Source organism: Mirounga angustirostris, unplaced genomic scaffold (genome assembly GCF_029215605.1).
Source record: "Mirounga angustirostris isolate CCGP_5_RB_7025 unplaced genomic scaffold, mMirAng1.0.hap1 SCAF_2, whole genome shotgun sequence".
NCBI lineage: Eukaryota > Metazoa > Chordata > Mammalia > Carnivora > Phocidae > Mirounga > Mirounga angustirostris.
Window position 1 is genome coordinate 7,259,281 of NW_026991710.1, and position 16,357 is coordinate 7,275,637.

The following is a 16,357-nucleotide window of genomic DNA, read 5'->3' on the forward strand; positions in this document are numbered from 1 at the left end:
TTTTATCTGCATTTCATAGCTGAGGAGTTGGAAGGCAGGTTTTTTTTTTTTTTTTGCCTCTCTATCAAATGCCTTATTATCCACTTATTTTTTCCAATTTAATTAAGAAATAATTGAGATACATCACTGTGTATGTTTAAGGCACATAGTGTGATGGTTTGATTTACAATGTATATTGTGGGAAGACAGTTTATACTCAAGAACTGAAATGCAGATTTCTCTGCTAGGAAATCATGCCATTTGGAAAAGTTTGTTGTCGTTGTTGTTGTTGTTTTCTTTAAATTCATCAAGTACCTTGAAAAGAGCCACTCACTTTGTCATGTCAAAGACAGACAAGTAGGGAAAGGAAGCGGCTGACTTACACATTCGAGAAGAGGCTCGTCGGTAGCCCGGGACTGGCCTGCCAACAGAAGTAGACAAAATGTTACTGCGAAACATGGAGAAGAGTGGGGGCGCCTAGCGGTACAGCCGGGTAGGTCACTGACTCCCGGTTTCCACTCAGGTCGTGATCTCAGAGGTCGTGGGATCGAGCCCTGTGTCCAGCCCTGCATTCTGCACAGAGGCTGCTTGGGATTCTCTCTCCCTCTGCCCCCTCTGGCTCGTGCTCTCTCTCGCTCTCTAAAATAAATAAATAAATCTTAAAAAAAAAAAAAACAACAAACAAACACTTTGAAAAGAGTGGCCGTTGTGTTTCTCTGAAAATTCTGTGCTCATTGCCATTTATTTCTCTTGATGGCCGTTGCCTAAAATGCAGTATGTATGTCCGTACCTCTCCTATCTGCTGTTCTTGCAAAGCAGGGCGATGAGAAAGGAGGCTGGACAATTAAATCCAAACTAGGAAGGCTCGCTTCTTCTATGGAGGGTCAGCATCAGGTTAGAAGGACCCCCCCCCGCCATCTCCCCCGCTCCAGATGCACCCAGTCATGACTCCGAGGGCGTCTGGGCCCGTGGAGAGGTTTGCTTGCCCCTCCCCCACCCTCTGGCCCACACATTGCATTTGCTGTAATCTGCCATACGTCTGTCTCCTGGAACACATTGGAAGTATTTCACGGGCAGGGGGGGATAGGTCTACTCACTCATCTGTCCCCAGCTCCAGGCACAGGGCCCAACATTGAACACATGAATTCTTTTTTTTTTTTTTTTAAGATTTTATTTATTCATTTGAGAGAGACAGAGAAAGAGAGATCAGGAGGGGAGCAGAAGGAGAGAAAGACAAGCAGACTCCATGCTGAGCACAGAGCCCAACATTGGGCTGATCCCAGGACCCAGAGATCAGGACCCCAGCCGAAATCAAGAGTCAGACACTTAACCTACTGAGCCACCCAGTCGCCCCCTGGACAAACGAGTTCTTGACAGGTGTTTGTTGAGTAAGTATTATTCATGTGAGTTTTGCCAGTGCTTGACTTGGACTTGTTTTATGGAAGATTGCCTGGAGGTTGTCTAGTGCACTCGATCAATGCTCTGCTTTAAACTTTACCCTCAGATGATGCAGAACCACCATAGAACTGCTCACATGATCTGCAGGGTTTTTTGCTTCCTCTAGACTTAATTTTCCTAAATTGCATTATAGTCATGCTGTTAGTCCACACTGAGGAACACCATAAGCAGAAAACGTTCTTATCACATCCTCTTTATTAGCACATATGTGAGAAGTTTCAAGCGGGTCTCAGGAGCTGCATGCTTCTCAACGATTAGTTTGCTTTGATTTAATGGAAAACACCAATTTTATAAGAGATTGCATTTTCCTTCCTCCTTTGGCTGTTAAGAATCTCAGGGCAAATTTCTGGCCTGTGTCCAAGTCACGCAGAAGACCACAGGATGATGTGTATTTCTACATCTTGCTCTGGCTTCACCGTGTTCTTAGACTTTTGCCCCTCCACTCCGAATTCTCTTACCATACCAAAATATGCAGTTAATAGCTGGGGATTTGTGTTAGCATGCCCAAGCCTTGTGTAGAGTGTAATGTGTAAATTAATGAAAGTTTGGCTCAGTGGAAACACAGCTCTCTGGAATTTGCTTAGGACCAGTGCATAGGGAAGTGTTAATTAGCCAAAGCTAATTTCCTTGAGATAATGAGTAGGCAGGAACAGGAGTCTGCCTGCACCTGCCGCCAGGTGCCAGCCCATCCCGGTGGTAGGACTTGTAGCTACCACTGTCCTGGGGCACCGATGACACCTTCCTGACCCAACACGATTACACCCCTACCTAGAGCCGTGGTGGAGAAACCCACAGGTTTTCCAGCCTTTCACAGTAACAATCTGTACTCTCTCTTGAATTGAGTTAAATTAATAAGGTCACCCTTAAGGACCAGCTGGCCTGGAAGGAGCAAATGAGCACTGAAATTTTGGGGATCTGCTCTGGCCCACAGGATCTAGGAAAGCAGCTCCGCTGTCTGATTCAGAGTTTGATACAACTTCATTTGAGGAAATTGGCCTCATCGGATGTGGTCATTATACCGACATCACCACAGAGAGCTGTGGGGTCTCTTCCTTCACGAGCTTGCAGCCTGAGACTCTCCTGGATCCCCCAAATATGTTTCCTGCCACTTCTGAGTCTTTGCTTGGGTTTTTTCCACCTGGAGTCCCTACCTCCTCTGTGTTGCTTTCCACAAGGCTCGGTGCCCTTTGAGATCCTCCTGGGGCTTCCCTTTCTGACCATGCTAGGTAACTTTAATGTCACGGAATTGTCAGGACAGTTACTTTCTGTCTCACTCACTGTGACACCTAAATAAAAATAGGCAGCATGTACTCGCCCCCCCCGCTCTTTTTTAAAGATTTTATTTATTTAGAGATCACCTGAGCTGGGGCAGGGGCAGAGGGAGAGAGAGAGAATCTCAAACAGACTCTGCACGAAGCATGGAGCCTGACATGGGGCTCGATCTCACGACCCCGAGATCATGACCTGAGCCCAAATTGAGAATCGGACGCTCAACCAACTGGGCCACGCAGGGGCCCCTGTACTTGGCTCTTCTTTAGGGCAGGAGTTGTCTTTATCTGCTGCAGTACGTATGTTACTAACAATGTAGTTTAGAAATGTAATTTTAAAAGCATAGTTTTAAAACTGTAAATCATGCATGTCACTCATGGTCCGTGGAATGCCCCATGGAATCCGGATTCTCTGCCGTGGCCCCCAGCCCCCAGCACAGGCTGGTTCCTGCCCCCTCTCTGATCGCATCTCTTTCTAGTTTCTTCCTCGCCTCTGAAATTAGCTACATTAGCTTTTTTCAAGTCTCTCCAGTATGCCAAGCTCCTTCCACCACAGAGATCTGCACGCACTGGGCCACAGTCCAGAACATTCTTTCCTTGGCTCTGCCTATGTCTGGGTCCTTTTCATCCATCAGATCATGTCTTAAATGTCATCTTCCTGGGAGGACCCTCCCTCACCACCAATCTTAGGTAAAAATGAAGGAGCACCTCTCCAGCCCCGGTCCTCACTACCTCAAGCACCTCACACGGCTTTGAGGATGCTGTGAGGATGTGCACCGAGCCCCATTTCCTCGGCTGGCACACCTTTCCCAGTGTGCCTTGCACCGGGTGGCCATGGCATGGTGCTCTAGCCACTGGGACAAGGTGGGTGCATGTGCACTACTCCTGGGTGACCCACTTGACCCTCTCCTTCTCTTGACCCTCTCGACGCTCATCTTGCCTCAGTGGCTGGCTAGAGATAAAAGACCCTGAGGTCTTCAGGGATAATGGGTAAAAGGAGAGTGAATCCCGAATGAGCGTTTGGGGAAAAGACTTCCTTCGATCCACATCGGATTGTGATGTGAACAAGAAATAAATCTTTATTTTATTAAACTACTAACATTTGTAGTTCATGCATTATAGATGTTAGCCCTTCCTGATTAATACACTCTTTTTTGGTTTCCGCATAGCATATAGGAGCAAAGCAAGCCAATAAATATGCTCTGTAGTTACAGACTCTGGTACCTGCCTCCCCCAAGGCGGTGCTGAGATTTCAGGCCCTTGATCACTCCTGTAACCCGGTATATGGCAGGTGCGCAGCGAATGCACAGTGTGGAAACACTCCAGCATCGAGAGCCAGCGATAGAAAAGCAAGGAGAACCCGATCTCCTCCCTGGCTGAGTGAGCTTGACACTCCCTCCCGCGGGCCCCAGATCCCCACCACATAGGCACCCCAAACCCTTCCAGGTCTTTGAGTCTTCCTGGGGCCGAAGGATAGGCTGGCTCCTCCCAGAGAGCCATTTTCTAAAAAGACGAAGGAAGTTTACCCAGCAGCTTTTCACATCATCCTGGAAGAGTTACACTCATGTGTCTGTGGAGGGTCGTTCATCAGCCACTGACCCCAAACTGCTCCGGAGAACAATGGACTCTTGCGTTCCTCTCAAGGAAACAACATCTCTTTACAAAAGACAACATTCCCTGGAAAGTCATTTTTAGAAGGGAAGTGAAGATGAGTATGTGTCGTCTCTGGAGGTTTCCCGATGACCCCAGCCCTTGGCTATCAGCTTGGACACCTCTTCTCAGGACCACAGAAGTATGAAAAAGGCCTCTGGCCAATGGCCATCCAGTTAAGGTTCCCCGACCACTTGCATCTTGGGTGCTTCCAAAAAAAAAAAAAAAAAGAGAGAGGAAAGAAAGCAAAACCGGGCCCCCAGTGCAAAGCAGTTACTTTCTGCACGAGCTTCTGTGGTGGCATCTGCTCACACGATGTTGTAGACCGCTGGCTTGGAAGCTCCAGCTCCTTCCCATGGGAGATGGGCCATGCAAGTCAGATAAAGCTAGAGAGAAGCTCAGGCTATCTGCACTCGTAAACACGTCCTTGAACGGAAGCCCCTGGAAGCGCAAGGCTGGTGCGTTTTCGCGCCTTTACTGGGCAGGGGTGCTGGATGCACCCCCAAGGGCTGGCTCCATGGGATGGTCGCCTTCAAAGGCAGTCACCAGCTGAAACAGTTCCCAGCAGGTGCCATCAAGAGAATCTGCTTCTCTGGTGGGAGAAGGGAAGTGAGAGTAGGGAGCCTGCGGCACTTTAGAAGTTCCTGTTTCTCTGCGAAGTGGAGTCACCGAGCTTTGCAGAAGATGGCATTCCCAAACCAGCCAGGTTCCCCAAGCAGATGCAGCTTCTGTGTTCATGGCAGTCACAAGATTTTGGAGGGCGGGGGGCGGGGAGAGATGTGGTGAAGGTGAGCGTGGGCTCTGGCTCCAGAGGCTGCCCCTGGGCTTGCTCATCAACACGTGGTGATAAGGGAGAGGCCAGCGGGTCCCAACGACCCGTCACTAGGAACTCTGAAGAGGAGACAGACGGCTGTGTGTCTCCCCTCGTCCACTTTCCCGTCCGTCCTGGAAGCCGTGGCCGTCAGCTGCGTACATGGGCAACTAGACCAAGTACTTGCTACACATCCCAGTCTTCCTCGTGGTCATGTGTGCCCATGACTCTGTTTTGGTAAATGGAAGAGGCAGAGAATCAACTCACAATTTTCAGGAAACTTTCAGAAGAGCAATTATTGGGCACTGTTGATTTCTTCTTTTTCTTCCCTTCCTCCCTCCTGCTGCCTGGAACAGGGCGATCACTCTTTTAGGCAACGGGATTGAGCCCAATACCAGGGAGGAAGCAGCATCTCTGAGGACCTGGGGGAGCAGAGCTGCTAAACAGCCTTGCACGGCTTGCCTCCGGATGTGACTTACGTAGAAGAAAATAAACATGTCACATTTAAACCCCCGTGATTTCTTTCTGAACATGTCTTTCAGCCTTTACTGTTTTATCTCCTTGTGGAGGTCAGCTTTGGAATTCATCAAAAATGTAGCGGAGCCTCTGATGAAAGGCATGAACGCATATCTCATGGGAGCTGAATGAGAAGTTAGAAGTTCTAGGTTCAAAACCTGGCCCGATTCTGGCCACGTGACCTAAGACAAGCCCGTAAGCCTCAGCTAACTATCAGCTTGTAGCACGAGAAGAGTGGTGTCCACCCCAAGCAGCAGCTGAGAAGTTTGAAAAAATAACCCCCTGGCTGTGTGTCCCCCCAGTGAACAGCTGTGTTTCACATTTCAAGTTCAACTTCATGACCAAATCTTTTCCACTCAGTCCAGATTGTGCGTCCTCTGCTTTCAGATCCATATTAGGAGCTTGTTCATTACTGAGCTCTCATTTTAAAACAAAAGCAATGCCTTTTTCAACATTCAACTCCGTTGACGTGGCTCTGTCGAGTCTCCCCAGTGGTCCGTCAAGCCGGCGCCCCGTCCGGCTGTGAGGCTCAGGGATTCAGTGACAGGGTTGGTTGACAGCCTCAGTTTAAAGATGAAAACACTGCTTGCCCCAGCGTGAACAAGAGCACTGGGGCAGATCTGAGTTCTACGCTGCTGACTTCTTCCCAGGGATCTAGCTTCCCTTGGGCTCAGTTTGCCTAATCTTTATTTATTTATTTATTTATTTATTTATTTATTTATTTATTTATTTTTAAAGATTTTAGTTATTTATTTGAGAGAGAGAGAATGAGAGAGAGCACATGAGAGGGGGGAGGGTCAGAGGGAGAAGCAGGCTCCCTGGCGAGCAGGGAGCCCGATGCAGGACTCGATCCAGGGACTCGATCCCGGGACTCCAGGATCATGACCTGAGCCGAAGGCAGTCGCTCAACCAACTGAGCCACCCAGGCGCCCCAATAGGTCTTCTGGTTTTGTTTTGTTTTTTAAGATTTTATTTATTTATTTGAGAGAGAGAATGAGAGAGAGAGAGCATGAGAGGGGGGAGGGTCAGAGGGAGAAGCAGACTCCCTGCCGAGCAGGGAGCCTGACGCGGGACTCGATCCAGGGACTCCAGGATCATGACCTGAGCCGGAGGCAGTCGCTTAACCAACTGAGCCACCCAGGCGCGCATCAGTTTGCTTAATCTATAGTGTATTATCAGCACCCGACAGCTAAATTAGAGACGTCTGTAAAATGCCTGGCACAAACTAGGGGCTCATTATGTATGTTAGTTTCTTTCCATTTTCTCTCATTCACGGGGCCTAGGTCTCTCTGATGTCATGGGAGAAGGAGTGTTCAAATTCTGGGCTCCAGACCTATGGCCCCGGGTTCTTTTCTCTACTTGTGCTGCTTTCATCAGTGTTTGTCTTTTAGGAACCGCAAGGTTTCTCTTGAAATCCAAATAAAATATTCTGAGACGGTTGTTGTCCCGAGAATTGACAGCAGCTTCTTGGTGGAGACAGTCTTGATAGTTTCCTTTCTATCTATTGTTGCTTCAGCCGGTGATTTTCCAGAGACAGTCCTAGCGCTACGCGAGCTGGCATTACCTTGGGAAGGGCAAGGACTCGCTGGTCTTGCTACAGACCTGTGAAAGCACAGACCCTGGAGTGGGCTTGAGAATACACGTTTGTGACTATAGTGATTCTGATACACATTTTATTTTATTTTATTTTATTTTTTAAAGATTTTATTTATTTATTTGACAGAGAGAGACACAGCGAGAGCGGGAACACAAGCAGGGGGAGTGGAAGAGGGAGAAGCAGGCTTCCCGCAGAGCAGGGAGCCCGATGAGGGGCTCGATCCCAGTACCCTGGGATCATGACCTGAGCTGAAGGCAGACACTTAACCGACTGAGCCACCCGGGCACCCGGGACACACATTTTAAAGACAACTCTGAATTCCTGTGTTTACCAATCGTGGACGACTTGGAATCCTGGCCTGTTGCTTAGGAGACCTTGGGGAACACCTTTTCCCAGCAATTCAACCATCAACCTTTCACTGTTTCTGTCCACCCATTTTGCCAACATGTTGGGGGGAGAGCCAGCCTCTGCCAAATTAATACAAGTATTGCAATGTCTAGAAATAGGCCAGCAGGGGGCATTGGATGCTCACGTATCCCATTCTTGTTGTTCCTCCACCTACTTCTAAAAATCCTTATTAATTTTTCTTTTAAAAGTGGGAGAAACCAACTTTCAAGACTGCTTTCCTTAGGAAAAAACAAAACAAAACAAAACAAAAAACAAAAACAAAACAAGTAGCCCTGGACAAAATGAAACTTCTTGTCCATTTAACTGAAACAGCCAATGTATATCTTTATCAAGGTTCTTACTGTGTACGGTACCTTAAGAGCGAAGGACCACTTTCTAAATCGGGCTATCTTCTTTAATTTCCTTCTTTAATCAGTGGAAGGAGAGAAACTCCTGAGTTTATTTTATGGAAAAAACATGGCACTGTTCTCTATAAATCAGCCTCACAGAAGATATTGGTATTAATAGATTGTCCAAGTTGAATATGTGTCTGTCTTTTCCAGGCATATATTTTTGTATGCCGAAAACAATATATATATTGTTGTAATGGGATTCAGAACAATATATATATATTGTTTTCGGCATACAAAAATATATGCTACTGTAGAAAATTTATAAGGTACAGATAAGCAAAAAGAAGGGAATAAAAATTACTATAAAGTCCCCATAATAAGACGACCACTAAAAATACTTGATTGTAGCCTGATCACTCACATACATGCACACATGGTAGAGCCTATGTAGGTCTGAGCACACTGTTTTCTCGCTTGCTCTGTCACATAATAGCATACTATAACACATCCATGTCGATAAATATGCTTCAATGTCATCTTTTTTAATGGCTATATAGTATTCTCTCCTATGGATGCCCCACCATATTTTCAATTAAGCCCATGGTAAAGAATTGCAAACAACTTAAAAATATCTAGAAATGTTACAGATATTGTGGCAAACAACCTGTTATGTGAATCATGTGTATCTTTAATTATATCAGTTCTGTTCTATTTTAATAGATACTTGCCATGGTTCATAAACATGCACAGGCTGGGGTGGTGTGATTTGCTGTTAATATTTTTGGCAGAGGGGCACCTGGGTGGCTCAGTCGTTAAGCGTCTGCCTTCGGCTCAGGTCATGGTCCCAGGGTCCTGGGATCGAGCCCCGCATCGGGCTCCCTGCTCTGTGGGGAGCCTGCTTCTCCCTCTCCCACTCCCCCTGCTTGTGTTCCCTCTTTCGCTGTGTCTCTCTGTCAAATAAATAAATAAAATCTTTAAAAAAAAATATTTTTGGCAGAATATAGATTCCAGTGCGTACGGGCAGGCCTGGGCAGCTTTATCTCAATCAGCTCTCTTGGGGTTTTGATTTGTTTTTGTTTTTTTCCCCCCTGCTTCTCTCTCTTGAATGTTGTTAATGAAATGGAATACCCACCTGTCAGTTTTTCTCTATCTTCAGGAATGTGGAAAGCAGGTGAAGGGAGAGGGGTTTATAACTTGCCAGCCACCGCATCAGATTGGCAATTTCCTTTCCAGGCACCATCCCCTTTGGAAGTGTCTAGAGTACACCCAAGACTCTAAGTGGGTAGTGGGAAGGGATGAGAGGTAGCAAGCCAGTGGAGGGAGGTATATTTGGGATCAAAGACTCCAGTACAGTCTGGAAATATCTACCTTGACAGAATGTAACCTTTGTTAGCAAAGGACTGGGAAGCTTACTAAAAGCATTTTCTGTAAGAGGGATTAGAGCTGGGTGCTTGTTTCTTATTTATATTCATACTTGCAGTTTTGATTTTGCTTTTCTCCACTTCTCATGGCTCTTTGGGACATGCTTAGTGCTGGCTACATGCTCCAACATGCACCATTATGAACCTTTGAGTTCATTTGCAGATTGCATCACTTCCTATGCTTCTATCCCTTCTTTGCACACTTCTTGTCTATTTCTCACTTTATTCTGTCTCTTTGCAGCCATCACTTATGGCCACCAGCTTTCTAGGGACGTTCTATTGGACTTTCCCTGAAATAATGATGCTCTAAGATGAATAGTACATACTTTTACTCAAACTTTAATGGGATTCAGAACTAGGCTCTAAAAAAGATGCAACAGAAACATAAAATTAATCAGTCATCTGCTTAACACATACTTTGGGGGGAAGCCATTATGTAGAGTTCAGTTGAACGAGCCCTACCAAGTGGCCACGATGCTGACATTTAGGCAGACTTTCACCCATTTTACAAATGAAGGAACTCGGGCCTGGAGGGATCTGTGCTTCGTCCCAGGCTTCACAGCTAAAAAGTGGGGAGCCAGGGTTCCCCATCAGCCTACCAGCTTCCAAAGCTTTTGGAAGTCACAGACCAGGCTGCACCCCAGGAGCAGCCAGAGGGAGAGACCGTCAGTGGCTAATGCCAGTTGGAACAGGCTGATAGTTTTATCAAAGGAAAAGCAGAAGAGAATGGAAGGAAGACTAACAGTCCCATGCTGACATTCCCACCGCTCAGGCGATGGAGGGCCCCTGACTTACCTGCGGTGCTGTTGATTCGAGGCCATGACCTAGGGCAGAAAAGAGAACCAAGGTCAGTGTCCATGGCATGTGGGTCACACACCTTCCCCAGAGGAGTGTGCAGCCATCACGTGCATTTCCCAGATCAGCCTACGGAACGATTTCCTCGTGTTCACATTGTTCTAGATCTAAAACAACGTCTCATTACAGAGAATCCGGAAAATAGAAAAATGCACAGAGAAGAAAACAGCTCTGCCCCAGGTAATATTTTGGCAAATCTGCCATACATATGTGCATGTGTTTATGATGGGGTGTATGCATACATCTAAACATATAGCTGCATAAAAATAGCACAAGAATGTATGGGCTGCTGATGTTAAAAATGCACTATATATCTCTAGCTATTATTCAAAGACATGATATTTATTGGCTGTGATTTTTAGAGGGGACATTTAGGTTCTTGCTAGTCTTTATTATTGTGAATAATGTTGCAGGGAGCATCCGTGCTTGCATTTTTCATCTAATCCCCAAATATTTCCATGGAGAGACTCCACCAAGTGCAGTGAAGGGGTCAGGCAATGGGGTTCTTCCAAACCCCTCACTGTAGATCACTCAGGTACCTTCCAGGTTGGTTGGGTCAATTTAGGTGCTAATCCACAGAGCGGGAAGTGACCATCTCGCTGCATCTCACCACCCTTAAATCCATCCTTTAAAATGATTCTACTTGGCACCTGATTCCTTATTTTACCTGTTTTAATTCCCTGATGCCTAGTGAGCCTGAATTATTATTATTATTATTTTCCAAGTGGTTTTAGGCCACTTGGATTTTTTTCTTTCCTTTTTTTTTTTTTTTTTAAGATTTTATTTATTTGACAGAGAGAGAGACAGCAAGAGCAGGAACACAAGCAGGGGGAGTGGGAGAGGGAGAAGCAGGCTTCCCGCCGAGCAGGGAGCCCGATGTGGGACTCGATCCCAGGACCCTGGGATCATGACCTGAGCTGAAGGCAGACGCTTAACCACTGAGCCACCCAGGCGCCCCACTTGGATTTTTTCTGTTGTGAGTTGTCTGTATGTGTGTTTGCCCATTTTCTAGTAGGGTCTTTGCCTGGCCAGCACATTCACATTGGACAGGGTGCTTTTGGAAACACTTTTTGATTAGATTTTGGGCAAAGATCGGAAAAGCTCTGGGGTGGTGGAAGGCTCTGGAGGATGCTGCTTCTGTGAGCCAACTTGTTTGTGCCTTTAATAATCCTGGGCCTCACACGGCGCCTGTCCTCCGAGGCTCTCAAAGTACGTCATAGGAGCAATTAATTGAGCATCGCAACACACGCCGGGTGTAAATATTTATGAGGCCTGGCTGGTGGCTGGGACATCAGGCCCCCGACAGTTAAGCTGGGAGCTTTGAGTAACCAGGAGGCCATGGCCCTTGAGTCTGGCTTCCTGCTCACCCTTTGTCCTCTGCCGTTTTAATACTCTGACTGGCCCTGTGGGGTGGTTAACACTGTCCCAAGTTTATAGACGAGGAAATGGGAGGTTCAGAGAGCTCTTCAGCTTGCCCAGTCCCACAGAGAGCGAGGGACCTGACACCAGCCTGTCGGATCCCCCGGTCCTCGCCGCCTCCCCGGCCCTGCCTGCGGGCGGTGGTGAGTCGGGAAGCAGTATGCAGCTGTGGTCTGAGAGCCCTTGTGGTTCGCTCTTGGCGTCCTTTCAAGCTGCCCGAGATTCTGCAGAAATTAGCAGTAAATCAGCCAGGAAGGAGCAGGTCATTTATCTGGGGCCTGAGAGCTCTCTCTTGACACTTTGAACACAGGGCCTCTTCCCTGACATCTTCGTCTTTGATTAAGGCCTCCAAAGGCTCCCCAGACCTGTCACTCGTGACATGTGAAATGTAAATATGTTCTCGCGATTGTGAATGGCGACCCTTGCCTGGAGGCAGCGACGTGTGTAAGCCCGAGCCCAGGAGTGAGGAAGAGGATGCTCACTCTCCCCGGGGAGCCTAGCAAGAACTTTGGCTTTTAAGCTAGGATTCTGTCCTTCTTCTGACCTTGGCTTCACCTGGCTTTTAGAATCAAAAACTGTTAATGCTAACAAGCTCATTGGAGGCAATGTTGTCCAATTTGTTGTTCCAAGTTTCGGACCCTCAAAGGCAGACGTGGGTCATCTGACACCTATGAAGATGGAGTCTGTCCCGCACTGAGTGAGGCTCCACTCTGATGGGCAGGCTTTCCCTGCTTTGCAGGTGCATCTCATGTTCGGAAGAGGTAAGTGACTTGCCTGAAGTGGCCCAGCAAGCGATCGGTGGAGCCAGGAGTTGTCCCACTACTCTTATTATTTCCAAGCCTACAGCAGCGACGTAGACCGCCCAGCTCTCTGCCTGGGAGCTTCCTCCCGATGGTCGAGGCTGTCTGAAAGTGGCTTATCGGATCCACTCTGCCTCTCGCTGGGGTCCCAAAGCGATGGCGCTCATTCATATGTCATGTCCTCTGGGATTCTGCACCCCAGGGCTCTCTGTGCATCAGTGCAAGCCAAATGAATTAGCAGAGGAAGCCTCAGCAGAGCCGGGAGCAGCATTGTTACTCCAGCTGAGCCCAGAAAGCGGGGAGGGAGGCGAAGAAGGCTGGAACCTGCCTCTGAGGGCCTGGGAAGGAGGGAGCCCCGGAGGGGACCTGGACTCCACAGTTATGTCTAGTTGGAGTGCAGACCAGCAGCTGACAAGGTACCTGACAAGGCTGTTGTGTTAATGCTCTTTGCAGTCTGACAGCCCAGGGTGATTAGCAAAAGAAGCTGCTAGCAAACTTCATGGAGATCTGATGTGTTCTTTATGCTCAAGCAAGCCCCATGTGTTCGTTAGCAAGCTGCCTCTTGCCAGGGCACTACAAGGATGCTCCTTGGCTCCTTTGCGTCATTGGCATCCATAACACGGCCACATGAGAACGGGCCTCGGCTGGATGGTGGGATGGTTTGGCAGCCACCTCTCTACTGTTCCCACCCCCTGCTCCTTCCACCTCTGGGTCTGAGGGCAGCAGGCCTTCCTCTGCATCTCTGGCTCGTGCAGGCAGGTATCCACGTCGTGGTGGGGGGAGTTCACAGAATATGAAATGAACAAGACTGACCTCCAGCAGTTTGTGGTTTTCAATATTTAAGCCTTATTACAAATAAGGATTTTTAATTTCTGAATTATTTTTAATTTTAATACTTCTTAATAATTTAATAAGCTTAATAATTTTTAATCCTGAACGGGCACTAAATTAAACCCATCCCTCCCTTCCCCCACCTCCTCGCTCCCTGGGAGAACTGGATCTGATTGTGTAGGCAGGGTGCACTTGCGTCTTACTTATCCATGGGAACATAGTTTGGATGGTGTGTTTTTCCTGTCCCATAGAGACAACATTGGCTCTTGTCTCCAGGCTCAAGCTCCTGGAGTGGAGATAGTTCTTCATCGCCCCCCTGGAGTGTGGCATGTGTGGTCCCCTCTGGGTCTCCCCAGGCACCCCACTGCTGGAGAGAATGCACGGCAAGCCCCTTGGGAGATGGTCAGGGTGATTTCACCTGCCAGCCCACTCCCCGTCCCAAACCTCCAAGATTGACTGGTTCGGCTCCACGTCTCCCCTTAAGAAACTACCTGCTTCTGACATTAAGAGCTAAAATTCTAATTTTTGTCAGACAATTGATAAGAGTTGCTAAACTCATTTTTAAATGCAATCTAGAGAGAAATGAAGGTGACTCTGAAGTTCTAAATTCATTGTCTTCTTCCCTCTGTTTGGATGCCTGCTCTGTGCTGGTTAAGTGTGAGCCTTTTATAAATCATTTCAGCAAATCTCCTGGCAACTCTTGGTGGACAGGAATCTTTTTTTTTTTTTAAAGATTTTATTTATTTATTTGACAGAGAGAGACACAGCGAGAGAGGGAATACAAGCAGGGGAATGGGAGAGGGAGAAGCAGGCTTCCCACGGAGCAGGGAGCCCCATGCTCCCAGGACCCTGGGATCATGACCTGAGCCGAAGGCAGACGCTTAACGACTGAGCCACCCAGGCGCCCCGGTGGACAGGAATCTTTATCTCAACGTTAGGGCTAATTACCAGAACTGGCCCTTTCATTTTGTGGCTGTGTGGACTGAGGCCCAGGTTACCCTGCGAGGGGAGTTGGGGGTGCCACGGTTCCCATGCAGCCAGTCTGCAGGTGGGGTGCACCCTCCTTCCCCTCCAGCACTGGAGGGAGGTGCAGGTTTGTATCAGGGAGCTGTGGGAGCTGAGGTCTGGAAAGGCATGGTGTGCTCATGCTCAGAGAATGAGGAACCAGCAGGGGTGAGCTAGAAGGCCTGCATGGTCCTGGAGGCAGGTGGAACTGGGTGAGGCACTAGGTAAAGCCTGCTCAGAGCTGCATCTCAGAAAGGCCATGCCGGTGTGCATAGGATCTCCTGGAGAGGGAAGGACATAGCTTCCTATGGGGCCACCACAGCCCTCCTCTGCTCATGTGGCACTTATCCAACAGAACTCACACTCTCATAAGCAGAACAGAGTACAACTCGATTTCTCAAACTCCCTCCACCAGGCCCCCAGGCCCTAAAAGGGAAACCAGGCACCAAATACAGAACATGCCTGGAACATGGCCTGGACTCACAAATGTGTGGCCAAGTAAGCATGAGTGAGTGCAGGGACGAGGGCATGAATGCAGGGCACAGGTTCACAGGGAAACGGAGATAAGGGGGGCGTCCGAAGATTAGAGCAGCTTAGAGACCCATGGCCAACCAAGTCTGGGTCTCTACGTGGACCCGCCTGCCCCAGCAAGGCCTGGCAGAGTGTCCACTACACGGGAAGAACCTGCTCCGCACGTGTGCACGCGTCCCACATGGACCCCTCTAGAACAGGCTGTCGTTTTCGTTACAGATCCCAGACTGGAGAACATCTCCCAACACCCACATTACTTTGAAGCAGATGAAACTCACACCAGGGTGGAATCAAGTCAATGCTCATATTTAATTAGTGAAAGAATGGGCTCATTCTTTGTTAAAGGAATCCTTGATTAGTTTCAAGAATCCTCCTCTTTTCTATTTTATTTTTACAAAACAAAACACATTTGTGGAGCATGCAGCTCCCCGAAGGGATCCTAGGGAAAACTCTGGAAGTGTGAACGCTTGCACCTCCCAGGACCCTCAGGGCTGGGGGAGCCCCTGTCTACCCCTGCAGGGTCCCCCGGGGGCCTGTGGGCTTCCCCACCTCTGAGCACTGCAGTGCTGCTTGCTCTCCTAACACACTAGGAGAGTCAAAAGGCAGCGTGGAGTTACGAATTTCTTACTCAAATCTCATTGTTAAGCCTTGTGTTTTTTTCTTTCCTCAACTAGATTTTAAGTTCTCGGAGGACAGAACGCATGTCTTGTGACCCTGATCCCTTTCAAATATGGGCTCTCCACGTCCCTGACAAATATTGAAGGAGGAAAATCACCATATCTGGCACTGGGATGGGTTACACCGCAGAGGAGCAGGGCGGTGGCATGGTGCCCAGTCTGAATCTAGCGCCCCTCCGGCCGGTGAACGGCTCCCAAGCCCACGGCCTCCACCCTCTCGCCTGCCCTCCCTGACTTGTTCTGTCTTCTCTCTGCGTCTCTCCATCCTTTCCTTCTGCTAAAAGTTCCTTCTACCACCTATTTAAGTATCTAGTCTGTGCCAGGCACGGGGCATCGTACAAGCCCACGGCATCCTGGTGGGTCCTTCCAGCCCTTCTTCCTCCCAACCCTTCAGTAATGCTTCCTGAGCATCTACATGGGGAGCTCCTTGTGGGCGAGCCCAGGAAAGGGATGGGGCACCACACTGTAGTCCACATACCCTCCGTGAAAGCACTTGTAGCCCTCTGGAAAGCTCTCAGCCGGCCACACCTTTCAGAAAGATACTCCCCTTTCTGCCCATTGAGGAGGGCCAGAAGGAGCAGTATTCTTATGCATCTGTCAGTGCCATGGATGCTCAGGGCCTCTGGAGGCGGGTAGGGTGAAACCAGAGAGGTCAAGAGCAACAGGCAGCAGCCTCCCCCCTCCCCCCCCCCCCACCCCTGCCCCCACCAGGTCTGTCTCCTGGGTGAGGGCTGCCTGCTGGGAGGGTCCACCAGTGGGCCTCCTAGCACAGAAACAGGGCTCCTACATCTGAAGGGTA

The 16,357-nt window shown here is 48.5% G+C and overlaps 1 protein-coding gene across 1 annotated transcript in view; it reads right to left on the minus strand.

Moving 5' to 3' along the window:
* The window catches only part of CLNK (cytokine dependent hematopoietic cell linker), an 84,284-nt gene that overhangs the window by 59,154 nt on the left and 8,773 nt on the right, over positions 1 to 16,357 (minus strand). Inside the window, exons 3-4 of the mRNA XM_045881826.1 lie at positions 10,236 to 10,264; positions 363 to 400 (exon numbers count right to left, since the gene is read on the minus strand). Coding sequence (XP_045737782.1) covers positions 363 to 400; positions 10,236 to 10,264 — 67 coding nt within the window. The remainder of the gene's footprint in view (positions 1 to 362; positions 401 to 10,235; positions 10,265 to 16,357) is intronic.